Genomic DNA, 18611 nt, shown 5'->3' on the forward strand with positions numbered 1-18611 from the left:
TTGTTGTTGCACAAAAGCGTTTGATAAAAAGGCTTTATCTGCCTTTCCAATTAAAACAAACTTGAAAATTCGAACATACATTTTATAGAAAATAGATGATGCATGTTTCTGAACGATGTATGCTGCCTTGTTGACAACATGACCGATCCGCACAGATTACTGTTCAATTTGAGATGGTTGCTCCTCCCTCCCCGCTTTTGCACGTTCATGTCACGGGCCATAGCAATTACGCCTAATCGAACTCCCTCAATGTTTGGGTATAGAAAGGTAGGCCTATATAAAGGCATGAGTTCGCACACGTTTCCCTCTGTAAACTTACATCACTGTTTGTACGGGTTAGAGAGGTCTACCAGTACTTTATCTGGTGTTTGGATAGCAAGCGCCTGGATTCGGGATTTGCAGCAACAGCATTTTCAACACAACCAGCCACGAGGTTAGTCAGCTGTTTTCTAGACGTGGCACTTTAAACAAGGATGACGACGTGGGTTTTCAATTTATAATGTTTACATATTTTTCAAGAACTGCATACTAGTTGTATAATGATGGCATAGGAAAATGCAGTATTCGAGTTGCTCTGCATTTTTTGAATTTTGGTTTGGGATGTGTTTGGGGCATCTGTGCTCAGTAGAGAGAGTAGGCTTTTGAAGAAGAGATGCGGGCATGTCGGGGTCTGAAAGATGTGATACTGATTAAGATTGAAGCTTTTTAGAAGATTCCATAGAATGAAAATCCACGCCTGATGATGCCCAAACAAAATGTAAAAAATCTACGCAACTTTAAGCATGAGATGAATCCCATCGGCGACACAAAATGCGCACACATTCGGTATGTGTTTGGGAATCCGTTTAAAAATAATAACCATTGTTTTAACGATCTGTTAGTAACGTTGTCGCGTGCTATGTGATTTATATCTGTTGTTTCACGATTCTCTAATTAAAATCCATCAACACCATACGTAATCACACCGGCTGTGCAATGGACAAAAATGCACTATCACCGGTTTGGCAATCACCCAGTGGCGGTTGAGGCTAGCGCGTTACTGGAACATTAGCACATTTGTGAAAACTCACAGTTGGAAAGGATAATTGGGAGGAGGGGGACGACGACGATATCCTTTCTATTAGAAATTAAATTGGCCCATTTTTTTAAAGCAACATCTGATAGTGATGATGCAAGAATATCACACATTTCATAGCCAACATTTATATCCAATGGACACCAGTCATGACATGACCTGTTCTGTCTTGAACCCCCTCCAGTGAGAATCTGAACATGGTGCAGCTTTCTCCATCCCCAGCCCGGGATGTCTCTCCTTCACCTGAGTGCTCCGAGAAGGGGAGGCGGGGGAGCCTGAAGGCAGGTAGCCCCAAGATTGGCTCCCCTGGTGGGCTGAGTTCTCTCCAGCTGGCCCTGGCAGCCTCCACCACCATTTACCAGGGCTACGATAGTTACATCGAGGACGGCCTCATCTGCCTCAAGCACAAGATCCGCAACCTGGAGAAAAAGAAGGTGGGTAGGATGGGTGACTTGACAAGATTAGGGGTTTGGTGGGTGTTTGAGTAGATGGAGACATTACCATTCCTTTCAGGGTTTCCTGCATGTTACTATACATATAGACATTGTAAGTGTTTGTATCCACAGATTAAATTGGAAGACTACAGGAAGCGTTTGAAACATGGGGAATCACTCAATCAAGACCAGATAGTAAGAACAGGATTTCCAATTGTGGTAATAAAAGCAGTACATTTCTTTCAACCAGACGATTGAGATGTTGCCTTTTGAACTCTTTCCATGTGTCTCAGGATGCAGTGGAGAAGTATGATGAAGTGATCCACAACCTGCAGTTCGCCCAGGAGCTGCACAAGACCCTTGGTGGCCTAACACAGGAAGTAAGGATCTCTGTTTGCCACTGCTTATCATAGTGCTGCTGTGTGTATGTATGGGGATGGGCAGAGCAGCACATGCATTCCTTTTGGTAGACCAGGCGTAGTTTCTTATGCATAGTCAGAATGGTGCTTCTCCATTCATTTCAAGTGTCTGATAATAGGTCAATGAGGGTAGAAAGGGTGTGACCTATTGGATTGGAATCCAGCCTCGTCAATGGATTGTACACTGGAGGCTTTAGCCCATTGAACAGCTGAGTTGGGAATTAGCACACTGCTGGTCCATTCTCCTGCTTGAATGCCTTGATTGCTTTCATGGTAAAGTTTGACATTCCTTGCTTCTGTGTATAAGTGCATGGTCAGTAATGTAGAACTGTTAGCTGGTCAACAGATCACTTGTTTCTCCAGATTCATGATGAATCATCTTGTATTTTTGCAAGACAACATAATGGACTTTAACTAACACCCATTCAGACATTTGAAATCCACAACAGCCAGTTGATTGGCCTAGGTCTAGTGATCAGGCCTATGTGTAGGAGTATTTTTGGGATTGGTCCATAAAATCCATCTAACCACCCCCCTTTAGCTGCTAAAGGCCCAGAAGAAGGCGTTGAAGAAGGAGCAGATGGCCAAGCAGGAGGTAGAGAGGAGGAGGCTGTGCATAGTGCTGCAGGTTAAGTTCCTCTTGCAGACCCTGCTGCAGCACGAGCACATCAGGAAGGACCTCCTCTCTGCCCGCAACCTCCAGGTTGCAGAGCTACAGAGCCTGCTTGAGCTCGCTGAACTACTGGGCGTGAAGAGGGACAACAATGTGAGGTACTGGGGAAACAGATGTGCGCACCATACACCCCACACACACCCACACATTCTGTTGGACTTGAGGGACAACAGCATAAGTTACTATGAAACACACTCTCACATGTCTGTGTTGATTGAAGACTAGTCTGATCCCCCTCTACTGTGTCCCAGTTTGGAGGATCAGATGGAGAGAGCAGCCCTGGTCTACCTGGACCTGCTGGAGGGGAAAAATAAAGCAGTAGCCGGAACCACCTGTGAGTTTAAACACTACCTGTCCTGTACCTTTTTAAACACCTGCACAGATACTCCATTTACTATGACTGGTATCCTCAACTTTATCTGCCATTTGCTGAACTACTTTAGCTGCCATGATTAAAACGCATGCATTTGAATGTTTGCAGACAAGGTCCTGAAGGCAAAGTTGGCGAAGCTGATGGATTGTGGGTACTTTGATTGTGTACCGCCGCCTCCGAGCAAGAGTCCCAAGGAAGTAGAGGATCCGATGACCAAGAAGACGGTGTCTCAGACAGCCAGCCTCTCTAGTAAGTCTACAACGGTGCCACTATTCTTATTCAAAAGCTACTTATCAGACTGGCTATAGAACAATGAATGTATACAACATTTAGTCATTTAGCTGGATGTTATTTTGCCTTGCAGCCCTAATGATGTCAAACAAAAAAGACGTGCCTAGCAGAGAGGTAAGAACCACCAACATGCATTTCCTGCAAGTTGTGTGCCACTACTTTATCAACGTTCAACCAGCGTTCTCCTTAAGCTATTTACCTGAATGCACTGTGGATATCGTACTGCTGTGCTGATAGTCTGTGGGTGATGCCAGTTTCTTAACAGACACTACCTGCCTGACACAGACCCCAATGGGTGTCGAGACACTCCCATTACTCAGAACTGGAAGGCTGAGTTCCAGGCTATGAAGGAACAGGAGCCACCGGACTCATGGGATATGGAGTCCGACTCCACTCAACCTGTAATCCAGAAAGCATTTAGAGGGGCGGCTGTGTTAATCTCCAAAGTTCCAGTTACCTCCAAGAAACAAAATGCCGAACCCAAACAGGTGAGCTATTCTCTGATAGCTGAACTCTCAGGGCAGTTGGAACTTGAGACTAGTTGTGACCTCTAATAATGGTCAGGTTTAACACTGGGATTGGGCTAGCTGATCTTATTCAGATCAATCATACAACTCAATGACTATGTTTCCGCAGAGAAGAGCGAAGTCTAAAAGGGAGCGGGACGCCACAGCTGTGAGTACTCTTATCCTTGCATCTCTTAGGTTTGATGGACCTGTCCATATTACTCCATCATATTGTAATTTCCATCAGGCACTTCGTGTGGACACCCCTGTGGAGGTGTTCAACTCCCAGTCTTCCTTGCCCAAGGACCCCATCCTGCGCAAACAGCAGCTGGAGGACCTGATGACCAAGATCAGAGGCTCCTTCAGCTTCATGCAGGTACAGTACTGCTCAGAGGTTATTTCCAGGTGAAAAACCATCGATCATTTCCAATGTTCCACCTGGGTCGGGTTTACCACGTCACACTGCGCCGAAAACAAAAATAAACGTTAAACAGGGAGGGACTACATGGACTTAAGTCTGTCTTTTGTTGGGTGCCTAATAAATACAATCCTGGATTAATCCCGTCTCCAGGACTCTCTTCTGGATGGAGAAGGATCACCCACTAACGGCCATCCTAGACTGGGCCGGCGTGCCTCTGGATCCCCCTCTCCACTCGGTAGCCTATCACAACAAAGTTGTTATTTAAGTGGCTGACATCTAGCAGAACAGAGAATATTTAACATATGTTTTACCTCTTCTCAACAGCACAGAGAGATTCAAGGAGAAGCCCAGTGGACCTTCTCCCCAAAACACTGCATGTAAGATCTGGAGAAGTGTGTGAAATGGCACCATATTCTAGTGCACTAATTTTGACCAGGGCTCTGTTATTTAAGCTTTTGACTATTGGAGTAAGTATTTTAAGATGAATCTTTTTGTCCTCCCTCAGTCCACTCCATTGCCTTCTAAACTCCTCCCTGTTGATGACAAACCCAGTCTGACCAATGGAGATGGGGGTTGTCTAGAGAGCTGTGACCTGGACCTAACTACAGAGGACCTGGCTCACGTCATAACCATTGTAAGAACTCCCGTTTGTTAAATGAGACCCATTAAAGCAATGATATTTTCTTATTTTAGATTCCACAACTGTTATGAAGCTTTTTATAAAGCACAATGGTTGTCCTCTCCAGGATCCATGTCTGCTGCTGTCTGAGAGTGAGACTTCCTGCCCCGCTCCTCCTCCCCTCTACCGTAGGGAGTCCTCCATCACCCTGGATGAGAAGACCTCTGCTCGGGTAAAACAACTCATTCCCTGAACATGTAGGATTGGCAAGCCTAAAGTGCATACTATTCTGATTTTAGGTCTCCCCTGACAGTGTTCCCTCTCTGTACCCAGACTCCCATCTCTGAATCCGGTAAGCAATCCCCCTGTAACGGGGTGGTGCCTCCTTGTACCCCCACCCAAGGGCAGCCCTTTTCAACCCCTCCCAGCAGACGTACACTCCCCATGGACCCCCCTGTTCCCTTCCAGACCATGCATTCGGTAAGTCTACCCTACCATGCTTTTAACGTGGTCATAGAATGGGCAAAGAGGCTTTAGTCTGAATACACTCCTAGTTAGTCTTTGAGAGACATTTTAGTATGAGCCTTGGGTCTGTTTTTGTCGTTGAAGGTATTCAAGGTGAACGCCCCCTTACTTCCGACTAGAGACTTTAAATCCGATATTATCCCCTATTCGGACTCCAACAACCTGTGCTATGTCACCACCAGCACCCAGACCCCACCGGAGTTTGCTCCGTCGGAGGACGAACACCTACAGTCGGGTATGCCAGAGTTGTGTTCATTAGGGCAGGAAATAGAAAATGTTTTGCAACGTAAAACTCAAATTAGTTCATTGGGCAAGTCCAGGGGTGTATTCAATACGCAGGAAACGAGAGTTTATATTGGACAAATTCAGTTGCCTCCCTCCCCATTGTCATCCAGTTTGGTTCTTATTGGTAAACGGTTTCCATTGTAAGACGTAATGAATACACCCCTTGTTTGTCTGTTTTCTTCCTAATGAATACGACCAAGTCTACTCTTATTTCTCTCCCTTGGGCAGTGAACCAGTCTGAATGTCTGGTGGGTAGTGGTGGGCAGATCTTCCTGTCCCCTGGCCAATCAGGTGGCACCATGGGCCGTTCTGACCAATCATACTACAGAGGATCTGTTAGAGGTATTGCACGTGGTGGCAAGGGGCTGGCACACTCCTACTTTCGCTCTTCTGGTGGGCACAGAGGTATTTATCCTCTTCTCTCTTCTCTCATCCCTCAATTCCATCTTTCATCCTTTCCCTCTATCCTATCTTGTTCTGCTTATGCATGTCTCCTACTGATTCAGATTGAGCTTATAAACCTTAATGGATTGGATCAAGTAAACTCCTTTCCCTTGCCTCACTACAGTTTCCACATGACATTATCATAATATTACAAGGTTTTGAGTTAGCCTTCACAATCCAATTTTCATCTGTCCCCTTCCCCTTGGGTTTGATGGGTTTCGTGCTGGTCTGTTCTCCCCAGGAGGAGGCTTCATCCCCCAGGCTCACCTGTACGGAGCTCGGGTAAGACACTGCTTCCCAAATCTGTGTGCACAATCAGATATTTTATGTACATTAGTATAGATTGCTGAAGTGATACGTTTTGAGGTTTTGACTTGTTTAATGGTGTGTTCTTCACCATTAGGACACTGGCTACCAACACAGCTACAGGCGCGGTGGAGGCAATGCAGGACAAAGGCACAATAATAGTGGCAAGTTCACTTCATTCTTCTGGCTTGATACAAAACAAAATCTCTGATTGGTTGGGTATTTTGGGGGGCTTAGTTAACTGGCTTTGGATTGGTCCTCCGCAACAGGTTGGAGTGACTCCTCCCAGGTGAGCAGCCCAGACCGGGAGGGCAACTACTCCCTGGTGGACTCCGCCCACGGCGACTCGCTGCATGGTGTTGGCATGGACCTCACCCCTCATGCCCCCCACACCCTGATGCACGTACCCATTTACCCGCTCCCCCAGAATCCCCAGCCCCTCCGCGTGGCCTTCACAGCAGCCCGCACAGCCAACTACACCCCGGGCACCCTGGACCAGCCCATCGCCTTTGACCAGCTCCACAGCAACCTGGGGGAAATGTTCAACACCAACGTGGGTCGTTTCACCTGCCCAGCCAATGGCACCTACGTCTTCCTCTTCCACATCCTCAAGCTGGCGGTCAACGTGCCGCTCTACGTCAACCTGATGCGCAACGACGAGGTGATGGTGTCTGCGTACGCCAACGACGGGGCTCCGGACCACGAGACGGCCAGCAACCACTCCATCCTGCAGCTGTACCAGGGAGACCAGGTGTGGCTGCGGCTGCACCGCGGCTCCATCTATGGCAGCAGCTGGAAGTACAGCACATTCTCTGGCTTCCTGCTCTACCAGGACTGAGCTATTGTGGCCTCTTGAGCCAACATGGAGGATACAGGTGGAGGAGAGACTATTGCTTTGCACTAAAAAGGAGAAACTTACATTTTCCATTTCATGTGGCAGACTGCATACCCCACCCAGTGCTGGGTTCATTGCCTACCCCAGTCCTGGAGTGTATGGGGTGTGTTCAATGTTCAAACCTTTCAGGATCACCCTTTTGTTTACCCTGTAAATTGCAACCACTAACTACTTCCGGGTCACTAAGGGGCAGAGGGGAAGACTTCCTGCTGGCTTGACCTTTCATGACCCATAATGTGAGAATTTTCCCATGTAATGTTTGGTTTTTGGTTGTGGTGCTTAGAGACCGACCCTCCATTTTCTGACTAAAACTGTTATATTGTGAATAGTTGTTACACATTAACCCAGAAAGCTGCCTCTACTATACACTACTGCTGCTGTACTGGGTGTCACACTTTTATTTCTAGTAGCAGGTCCGCTTTAGTTACAATGTGTCAGGTCTCTAAGACCTTAAATGAGATGTTATGAATTGGTGGCTTTTTGTTTGTTTTCTGAATGACTGGGTAAATTCATTGAATGGCTAATGTATGATGGGTGAAATATGAATTATAATGGACTGTACTTGACAATGCTAAGCACTTTAAATGCATTCTGTGCTGCCTTGCTGTGTGGGGTGATCGGGGTTGGGTGGGGATTATGGTGTGATTCTGAACACTAAAGGCCATATTGCCTATGGAGATGTAATCCCTCAATGTGCCTGAATAAAAAAAATATGTTTCAGCAGTTGAACAGTTGTCTTCTGTTTTTGCATGGCACTACCTCTTTCTTCACTTGTAGTGGTTGGTCCATTGTCAGCAGTAGGCTATGCCTACTAAAATCTGTGAAGTCTTCCATAACAAGCCTTGGGTATCAAATCTAAAATCACTACTTAATAGGAAGGCAGTTAATGCTGAGGGTGACAGACCGGCTTTAAGAGATGTACAACGTGAGATCAAAAGACAGATACTGGTGGACAAGGAGGCATACAAGCAAACTGTGGAGGGGACCCTCTTCTCAGGAAACTCAAGGGTGGCCTAGCAAGGGATTAAATCCATGGCCTAGTGCCCCCCACAAAGGCAGGGAGAACCAGTGCAGACCTTGGGAGACACGAGGGCCAGAACATGGCTAATGAACTAAATGTTTTCTCAAGAATTGAATCGGGCAACTTTGTCGGCTGTAAAACAAATGGAAGCGTTAATGTTTGAGGTTTGTTAAACAGGCTGATGTTTTGAAGTTCAGGGGATATAACACACACAAAAGCCCAGACAAAATAAGTGGACATGTGTTAAATCACTGTGCTGAACAATTGGCTGGTGTTTTTAGACATTTTCCAATCCTCACTCGACCAGCAACACGTGCCAGTATTGAGGAAAAACTCATTGTACCAATTCCTAAAGCATCTAATCCCTCTGTGCTGAATGACATCCACCCTGTCGCCTTGACATCCATAGTAATGAAATGCCTTAAATTGTGAAGTCATATTCTCAGCGTCACCCAGAAGCTCCTCGACCCATTTCAGTTTGCCTATCAGCCCAGCAGAGGTGTTGATGCAATTCTTACTCTCCTCAATATGGTCTACAGACATCTAGAGGGTGCCAAATCCCATGTTTATTTGACCTTTAACTAGGCAAGTCATTTAAGAACAAAATCTTATTTTCAATGACGGCCTAGGAAGAGTGGGTTAACTGCCTTGTTCAGGGGCAGAACGACAGATTTTTACCTTGTCAGCTCGGGGATTTGATCTTGCAACCTTTTGGTTATTCACACCACTAGGCTACCTGCCGCCCCCATGTCAGGATTTTGGTTGACTTTTCTTCTGCTTTCAACACAATCCAGCCTTATGTTCTGGCAGAGACTCATTCGGGACTTCTCCTTAGATGGGGGGGGGGGGGGGGGGGGGCTGGTTTTGTGGCTGTTGGACTTTTTATTTCACCTTTATTTAACCAGGTAGGCTAGTTGAGAACAAGTTCTCATATGCAACTGCGACCTGGCCAAGATAAAGCAAAACAGTTTGACACAGTTACACATGGAATAAACAAACACAGCCAATTATACAGTAGAAAACTCTATATACAGCATGTGCAAATGAGGTAGGATAAGAGAGGTAAGGCAATAAATAGGCCATGGTGGCAAAGTAATTACAATATAGCAATTAAACACTGGGAATGGTAGGATGTGCAGAAGATGAATGTGCAAGTTGAGATACTGGGTTGCAAAGGAGCAAGATAAATAAATACAGTATGGGGATGAGGTAGATTGGATGGGCTGTTTACAGATGAGCTATGTACAGGTGCAGTGATCTGTGAGCTGCTCTGACAGCTGGTGCTTGAAGCTAGTGAGGGAGGTAAGAGTCTCCAGCTTCAGAGATTTTTGCAGTTCGTTCCAGTCATTGGCAGCAGAGAACTGGAAGGAGAGGCGGGCAAAGGAAGAATTGGCTTTGTGAGAGTGAGATATACCTGCTGGAGCGCGTGCTACAGGTGGGTGCTGCTATGGTGACCAGTGAGCTGAGATAAGGCGGGGCTTTACCTAGCTTCCTGAGCCGACGGTCACAGTGGGTCAGACATTTGCAACACCAACACAGGCTCTCCTCAGGGATGTGTTTTGTCCCCACTCCTGTACATCTTGTACACTAATAGTTGTACTAGTTCCCATCCTGACAGACACCTCGTTAAGTTGGCTGATGACACTGCCTTGATCAGCCTGTTGCACGACGACGAGGCACACCATGGCCCGGTCCTAAATGAGTGGTGTGACGAATCACACTTGGTCCTCAATACCAATAAGACCAAAGAGATGTGCATAGACTTCAGGAAGCGTACAACAAATACCTCTGCAACATCTATCAGAGGTCAGAACAAATATCTGGCTGTCCTCTTGGACAATAAGCTTCAGTGGAGTAAATATACAGACCTGATCTACAAAAAGAGTCAACAGAGACTGTACTTTCTCAAAAAGCTGGCATCTTTTAACGTTAATTGTACTGTACTGACTCTGTTTTACAAATCTTTCATTGAGAGTGTTTTAACTTTTTGTATTGTTTGTTGGTTTGGCAATGCCACTGTCAGCCAGAGACATATGCCTGGAAGGATTATCACCACAGCAAGCAAGGTACTTGGAGTCAGACAGGCAGGCCTGGATGAGATCTTTAAGGTCAGGGACCTCCGCAAGGCTCACAAAATCATTTTAGACCCAAGCCACCCCCTGTACCCGGACTTTGAACTACTCCCTTCTGGGCGCAGGTATAGGGCACCCCTCAGCAGGAAAAACACAACTAGACAATCATTTGTGCCAGATGTGATATCCCTCCTAAATAGCTTGGGCTAATGTTCCTATTGACCCAGTGAGGCCAGCAGAATAGTCTCTTTTTATTGGTATGTAACTGTTATGAACAATGTATTGTCAATTTGTTTTGTATTTAAACGCCACTTTAACGTGTACATAACACTGCAACATTTCCCCACGGGGACAATAAAGTCAGTGAAGTAAAAGTAAAGAAAAGTGGGCATCTTATCTCAATTGTTAAATGCATTTTAGATGCTGTACAGTTCTACTCAACGACATGCATCTTCTTGAAATGTATAGTCCATGTGGAAAGGCAAGTGTATTAGTTTATTTTCCCAAAGGATATATTGTCATCTCTGCATGGTTTGTCACGTTTGTCAAATGATATCACTCTTTGCATTAGCACCTCAGCCTACAGATTACAGTGAATGTATTGCTGTCTAAGAGTAGTTGGCTATTCCTACAGGTATAATTACACCGTTAAACTAATGTAACAAGTGTGTAACATCACTAGCATATCCCTTGTACATTAAAAATACAATAGCTTTGGTGAACTATTGCAGTACTTCAGAGAAAGAGGTCAGGCGACAGGGATAACTGGTCCCAAAATCTGTCTTCTGCAGCAGATGGCTTTTAAAAAATGTTATGCTCACCAAGCAAGGAGTTTTTGTATGGAGGTCAATGAGTGTCAAATTTGGAGTTGTTCCTGTTCACACACGTATCTGCCCTCTCATTGGATAGAATGGTCCCACGTGATCTTGCCGCCTCTCGACTGCCTTCCATTTTTTAAGACATTTCTTTCCATTGTTAGAGCGGCCACTTGATAATCTGTGCTTCAGTAGACTTTCTTCAAACTTGTGTTGTCTTATTTCAGTGCATTTATATGGTGTTGAGCACATTACATTGCAGTGTATTTGTAATACTAAATCACATTTTATAGGGTATGAAAAACATGTGACATTGACACACTTCAGTTGTACTTTCTACTTGAATAGCTTTCTGTGTCACAATACATTTTAATAGTGTATAGAGTACATCTCAAATACTGGTGGTGTTCCCCTGCTCAGACGTTGATGCATTCCAGACTAAGGAAATTACCTCTAACATCATTTTGGGCAGTTAAATGTAACAAAACATAAAATGCAATCTGTTTTTTTAACACTATAATTTGTTTACTAGCATGATAGCTGTACTTTTAGTTCATGGTTGACGCAACTTGTTGGCCATTAGCTAGTCTGCGTTTCTCAATGAGTTCAAAGCACACGAATGCATCCAACTGGTATTTACAACTTCACAACTGGTAATTACCGCCTTCCCACTTGGTTTAAAAAACACTGCATAACATATTGGTCGTGTTCCCCTGCTTAGACGTTGCATGCATCAACCAATGATTGAGCGCCACGTCTTTGACTGTGCCATCGACTGACAGATTGCTATAACATATGCGGTTAGCTGATACGTAAAATACCTATCCAGGTGTTGTAAGATCTGGCATGCGTCAGCAACATCTGGGCAGAGGAACATGCCCAAAATGTGGGCACGTTGAAATCTTGTTGAAATCTTGTTATTAGAATGTCTCCCTTCAGACTCTGGTGTTGGCAGCTGCACTTCCTCCCTCATACGGGCCTCAGTCACCTGGGGCCCAGAAAGGGGAGAAGTCAGGCTTTTCTATCACATGTCCCTGTTGCTATGCAAAATATCAGAAAGAGAATAGGGCAAAGGAGGTCAGAAGGGAACATTGTTTCCATAGGTGAATGTGTATCTAATCAGAACCATGTGAAGGTATGGTGTGAGTAATGGGGAACCAATCACTTGTCTCCACAATGTCTGTGCGTCAGTCACCCCCTCTTTGGGCCTTGGGGGAGATTATCCTCTACCCTGGTTTCTTTTTTAGCAAGGTGGAGACTAAGTAATGAAATATGTATTTTTGTGTTCTTAGTACTGAACAAAACAACAAGTTCTATGTACTGGAAGTCAAGTGCTGGCACAGGATGTGTGGGGTTGGTGTTTGGAACCATTGTACGTCATCTCTGATGTTACACCTATCTCGAGATGGTATACCACATTGTTGGTGGTGTGACCAGTTCCCTTATCGATACGTTTTTAATAAAGTGAATCTCCTGATTGGTGATTGACCTTGTCTCTCCTCATTATTGATTAAAATATCCACTACACGAGATATGTGCCCGTTGCATGCATCAACTAATGGTTGCATGCCATGTCATCAACTATGCCGTCGGGCATCAGATTGCTGTAACATATGTGGTTAGCTGATATGTAAAATACCTATCTAGGCGTTGTAAGATCTGGCATTCGTCAGCAATGTCTGAGCAGGGGAACACGGCCAAGTACTGCAGAAAAATCTCGCTTACCCCCTACCCTGGAGGGGAGCCTGTTCCTTATTGGCCACCACACACCTCCATCAAAAAACAATAACAACCACCTGGAAAGAGGCGGGCCATTCCTATAAAAGGTTTCTCACCTGCATTTATTATCCCTCTTTCCACCAACAAAACTAGTTCAACAGAGTCCTACAGATTGTACACTGTAGAACGTGAGTAATGTATTATTGTGGTGGTCAATGTTAAGTATATCCCTATTGTAAATGTATATATTGTTTGTAACAGAACCTCGCAGACACTAGCTAGCCCTCCTTGCAAAATTGGCTTGAGCAAGATGAAAAGCTAGCCAGCCAGGTAAATTAGCCCCTAGCTCTTGGATATCTATTCTCTATATGAAGTGTCCCAGTTCAGCTATTGTTTCCCTGGAGCAGGTCTCCTGGGGCCCTGGACATCTCAGGAGGGCAAGCCTACAGCAAATGGGAAGGCGTGGAGATGGCTGCTAAGACCAATGCTATGCTGATGGCCAAGGGGAAAACTGATGGTTCCTCTGCCACTACCTGATAAGGTGAGCAAGGGTTAATGTAACTTTCTCTTCCTCTGTCCTGGTCCTGAGGAACCACTGTCCAGGCTTTTGATCCAGCCCTAAGGGTCAATTATCCATTGAGACTTAAACTACAGACTAGATTTTGTTCATACTTGTGTTTGAAAACTGTAATTATTGTCAAGTACAAAACAGTGTACAAAACATTAGGAACACCTTCCTAATATTGAGTTGCACCCACTTTGCCCTCAGAACAGCCTCAATTTGTCGGGGCATGGACTACAAGGTGTCAAAAGCATTCCAAAGGGATGCTGGCCCATGTTGACTCCAATGCTTGCTGGATGTCCTTTGGGTGCTAACCCATTCTTGATACACACAGGAAACTGCTGAGTGTGAAAAACCCAGGAAGTTGCAGTTCTTCACACACACACAAACCGGTGCGCCTGGGACCAACCATAGCCCATTCAAAGGCTCTTCAATATTTTTGTCTTGGTCCATTCACCCTCTGAATGGCACACATACACAATCCATGTATCAATGCTTAGAAATCCTCCTTTAACCTGTTTCCTACCCTTCATCTACGCTGATAGAATCAGTGATCAATCGGGGATCATAGCTTTCACTTGGTCAGCCTGTCATGGAAAGACCATGTTCCTAATGTGTTGTACACTCAGTGTACAGTATGTAGCCAAGTCCCATTGCTGGTGGTAATAGCTGAGATCAGTTGACACCATGAGGCCCTCACTTATACCACCTCCTATAGTAAAACAGCGGAGTGAACAACCCAGACACACCAGGGTTACTGCTGCTGCTCAAACGCTTCTCTAGGCAGCCAGTCTCTAACACAGTGCTGTTCCTGGCCACTGTACAGGCTTTTGTTCCAGCCCAGTACTAACAAACATGACTCAACCGATCAGGGGCTTTAGTAGCCCACTGGGCAAGAACTAAAGCCTGGATGGTTTCCCTGGAGTGTCTAACACTGTAACTGCATGATATTGTATGACCATGATATAAGATCTTTAGTGTATGTATACTGAACAAAAATCTAAACTCAACATGTGTAACCGATGTGAAATGGCTAGTTAGTTAGCGGTGGTGCGCGCTAATAGCATTTCAATCAGTGACGTCACTCGCTCTGAGACTTGAAGTAGGGTTTCCCCTTGCGTTGCAAGGGCCGCGGCCTTTGTGGCGCGATGGGTAACGATGCTTCGGTGGGTGTCAGTTGTTGATGTGTGCAAGAGTCCCTGGTTCGAGCCCGGGTTGGGGTGAAGAGAGGGACGGAACCTACACTGTTACATTGGTGCCGTGACCCGGATCATTGGTTGCTGCGGAAAAAGGAGGAGGTCAAAGGGGGGGTGAGTGTAACCGATGTGAAATGGCTAGTTAGTTAGCGGTGGTGCGCGCTAATAGCATTTCAATCAGCGACGTCACTCGCTCTGAGACTTGAAGTAGGGTTTCCCCTTGCATTGCAAGGGCCGTGGCCTTTGTGGCGCGATGGGTAACGATGCTTCGGTGGGTGTCAGTTGTTGATGTGTGCAAGGGTCCCTGGTTCAAGCCCGGGTTGGGGCGAAGAGAGGGACGGAACCTACACTGTTACACATGCAATGACTTTACTGAGTTACAGTTCATATTAGGAAATCAGTCAATTTAAATAAATAAATGACGCTGTAATCTTTGGATTTCACATGACATGGGTGGGCCTGCGAGGGCATAGGCACACCCATTTGTCAGCTAGGCCCACCCACTGGGGAGCCATTCCCAACTAATCAGAATGAGTTTTTCCCCACAAAAGGGCCTTATTACTGAAATAAATTCTCCTCAGTTTCATCAGCTGTCCGGGTGCCTGGTCTCAAACTGTGACAACCCTCCCACTCCGACTGCCGAATTCCTTCTCTCTGCTCTTGTTTTCCTTCAAAGCATGTCGGTGGGCGGAGCCAGGAGGGTCGTCAGCTAAATGGGACACACATGGGCTCGGGTGTGTCCTGGGGATAAATACACCCCCCCCAATTCACTGAGGAGACTCTCTCCATGCAGAAACACTGTTGGATTTTGTTTGTTGCGTTGGCAGCTTGCAACACCCCTCATCATCACATTTATGCATGCAACCACTCACTTACACACCATTGTTACTTGTTTATAGTTTACTTTAGTTAATAAATAGATTTTTGTTACTCCTTGATCTCCAAGTTGTCTCCATTTTGGTTACGAGCCCGTTTGTGACGTGGGGGCTCATCTGGGATCATAAGGTTGGTTTTTAAACATTTTGGTGGTTAGTATTTTGTTGCTTTATGAGTTAATGGTATTTGGGATGTGCTTTGGTTGGTATTCACTACCTAGTCATAAGTCTTCGGTATAGTGCCTTAGAGACGTGTCAGTGTTTTTGGTTGTCCGGTGATATCCATGCGACATTGTTTTGATGACCGGGACACCCAATACTAGTGTTAAGTTAACTGGTGTGAGTAATTTGTTTGGGAGAAAATGTGGAGTTAAAGTGATAACTCTGTAGGTGTTTTGTTTCTTTTGTGACAGCTTTTTTGAATTGCTTCGTTTTGGTAGGCTTCGTGTCGGCAGGTTTTATGTAATTTTTTTTGTTGACTTTTTTGTTGTTGTTGACCACTGGTGGATAGTTGGTGGTCTGCGTTTGGAGAGTAACGTTGGTTAGTTTCCAGGCCCCTGCCTACACTGGAAACTCTTGTACCAACAGCAAGTAGAGCATCGGTCTGAGTAGGTGAGTACAGTCTGCTGTGTACCTCAGTGGGAGATTTGGTGAGGATAATGTCATTTGTTACCTGGAGCTATAGCCTGTCTTTTCCCCTGTTAGGCTTAGCGGTGTGTTCCACTTTGGAATATGTTGGGCATGGTTATTGTTTTGTTGGTCTGGGGTCCTTGGTGGTCCCTGGTTTGATGGGGGTGATGACCCTCCCACTCTGACAATCTCTTTGCTCTTAGTTTGTCTTAATAGGATGTTGGTGGGTGGAGCTGGGAGGGTTGTCAGCTAAATGGGACACACATGGGCTCGGGTGTGTCCTGGGGGTGAATACACCTTCCCCCATTCATTGACTCTCCACAGCCATGCAGACACACCGTTGGATTTTAGTTGTGGCTGTTTTTGTTTGCTTTGGCACCTCAACACCCCTCATCACATGTATGCACGTAACACTCACTTACACTACAGATGAGTCACACACCATTGTTACTTGTTTACTTTAGTTAAATATTTGTTATTCCTTGATCTCCATGTTGTATCCCTTTTTGTTACGGCTATGAGCCAGTTCATGACAGACATCCCGCAGGTGAAGAAGCCGGATGGAGGGCCTGGGCTGGCGAGGTTACACATGGTCTGTGGTTGAGGATGGGTGGATGTACTGCAAAATTCCCTAAAATTGTTGAGTCAGCTTATGGTAGAGAAAAGAGAATTGCATTCTCTGGCAACAGCTCTGATGGACATTCCTAGAGCCAGCGTGACAATTGCATGCTCCCTCAACTTGTGGCATTGTGTTGTGACAACTGCACATTTTAGAGTGGCCTTTTATTGTCCCCAGCACAAGGTGCCCCTGTGTAATGATCATTCTGTTTAATCAGCTTCTTGTAAACCACACCTGTCAGGTGGATGGATTCTCTTGGCAAAAGAGAAACGCTCACTAACAGGTATGTAAACAAATTGAGAGAAATATTTGAATTAACTGTTCAGCAGCCTTATGGCTTGGGGGTAGAAGCAGTTAAGTTGCCTTTTGGTTCCGGACTTTGCACTGTGGTACCACTTGCCGTGTAGCAGAGAGAAGTCTGACAACAGTATCCTCACTGGAATAGAATAATTATCAACCTTTGAAAGCAGCATTAATGATGAGATTATGATTTTAATCACTGATCTGATTAGCTTGAAAACAATAAGTTGGGAACCTGGAAACCAACAGTTATATTAAACTATAACTTTGGTTACCCTGTCTTATCTTTTTGGGTGTTTTATTTATTATGCACTTGGATATTATTCAGTAATGAAAAGTGACTTACAAATCATTTTAAACATTCTGTCACTTAAGAAAAACCCTCAAGGTTCCAGATAAACCTAGAGGTCAAACAGGGAAATGGTTCCATTTCATTTTTCCCATAGGGGATTTTAGGAACACTTAAAGAAAGGGCTGTGTTTTGTGTAGGCCAACCCTGGTGTGACATGATAACCATGTAAATCACTCTCGGACAAGGTGACTTATTAATATATTCGTCCTCCAACCTGTTCATGTCTTATTTTTTATAAATTGTTATGAGTTATATTCTGATATCTCATTTTAACCAGCATTATTTGTGCCAAGTACTGTGATAACCCTCCTACATTTGACATTTTAGTCATTTGGATGCTCTTACCAAGAGTCAAGTTTCTTGCTCAAGTGCACAGACAGATTTTTCACCTAGTCGGCTCGGGGAGTCAAAACAGCAACCTTTGGGTTACTGGCCCCTCTCTCTCTCTCAAAGGGGGTTCAATGGACTACCTGGAGAGGCCCATCCTGACTATCTTACAGTACACATGTAGGCTATGCAGCTCAGCCTCAGAACAGCTGTGTTCTGCAGGGTTTTTTGCTCACGAACTACTGAATACTCTAATAAAGTCATCCATGACCAGGAACTTGGCTCTCCTTGACTCGACGCTGGGTGGGAAAACTACTTTGGCCGGGGTAGGCGGTCATTGTAAATAAGAATTTGTTCTTAACTGACTTGACACTATTTAAAAAATAAAACAAAAAAAATAATGAAAAAAATAGGATAGAAGATGCTCCTTCAAAAAAAAAAAATCATTTATCTTGTTCATTCCTACGCTTATCAAAAGTGGATGTGACTAGTCTTGTTGCCTTTTGTCACCTTGTCAATGCTGAGATTGCACTGTTGAGCAATATAGATGACCTTTCTCCTTAGCTTCGTAAAATAACTAATCTCTAGTGCTGAAATGTAATGACGTGCTTATAGTCCACAGCTCTAGCTAGGTCAAGTGAGGGTGACTGAAGCATGTCAGAAATGCATTTGGTGTCACCCAGCACTTGCCTAAATGTCGCTAGCAGCCCAATAAAAGTTATGTCAATCTGGTTAAGTAGGCCCTGTGCCTTCCAGACCTGTCCTCATGGCCTACATCCTCAAGGACAACACCGCAGCTAGTCTGTCCATCAGATTGCGGCAGGCATTGTGCCTGCATATCCATCTGGTGTCACTGA

General features: G+C 45.0%; 1 protein-coding gene across 3 annotated transcripts; it reads left to right on the forward strand.

Annotated features, from left to right (window-relative positions):
* The first annotated feature begins 287 nt into the window (after window positions 1–287).
* Window positions 288–7995, forward strand: LOC106609312 (caprin-2). Of its 3 annotated transcripts, none has more exons than XM_014207990.3 (21): window positions 288–433; window positions 1260–1509; window positions 1642–1704; window positions 1803–1889; window positions 2470–2699; window positions 2853–2935; window positions 3083–3223; window positions 3339–3379; window positions 3520–3753; window positions 3902–3940; window positions 4019–4147; window positions 4343–4427; window positions 4517–4569; window positions 4698–4826; window positions 4939–5043; window positions 5145–5291; window positions 5421–5571; window positions 5850–6026; window positions 6307–6347; window positions 6469–6535; window positions 6641–7995. In XM_014207990.3, the coding sequence occupies exons 2-21, from the start codon at window positions 1273–1275 to the stop codon at window positions 7207–7209; spliced, it is 2808 nt and encodes a 935-aa protein (XP_014063465.1). In that variant the 5' UTR covers window positions 288–433; window positions 1260–1272; the 3' UTR covers window positions 7210–7995. The 3 variants fall into 3 exon arrangements, with proteins under 3 accessions (XP_014063465.1, XP_014063463.1, XP_014063464.1); XM_014207988.3 differs by lacking the exon at window positions 288–433 and adding an exon at window positions 460–825; XM_014207989.3 differs by lacking the exon at window positions 288–433 and adding an exon at window positions 460–825 and having other exon boundaries at window positions 5850–5963.
* The last annotated feature ends 10616 nt before the right edge of the window (window positions 7996–18611 follow it).

Source organism: Salmo salar, chromosome 07 (genome assembly GCF_965601325.2).
Source record: "Salmo salar chromosome 07, fSalSal1, whole genome shotgun sequence".
Lineage (NCBI taxonomy): Eukaryota > Metazoa > Chordata > Actinopteri > Salmoniformes > Salmonidae > Salmo > Salmo salar.

Bases quoted from the DNA above. Each gene is read 5' to 3' on its own strand.
- LOC106609312 (XM_014207988.3), top strand. From the start codon at position 740: ATGATGCCCAAACAAAATGTAAAAAATCTACGCAACTTTAAGCATGAG. The intron at 4,570-4,697 runs GTAAGATCTGGA...GTCCTCCCTCAG, and splicing joins TTCTCCCCAAAACACTGCAT to TCCACTCCATTGCCTTCTAA. The intron at 6,027-6,306 runs GTATTTATCCTC...TGTTCTCCCCAG, and splicing joins CTCTTCTGGTGGGCACAGAG to GAGGAGGCTTCATCCCCCAG.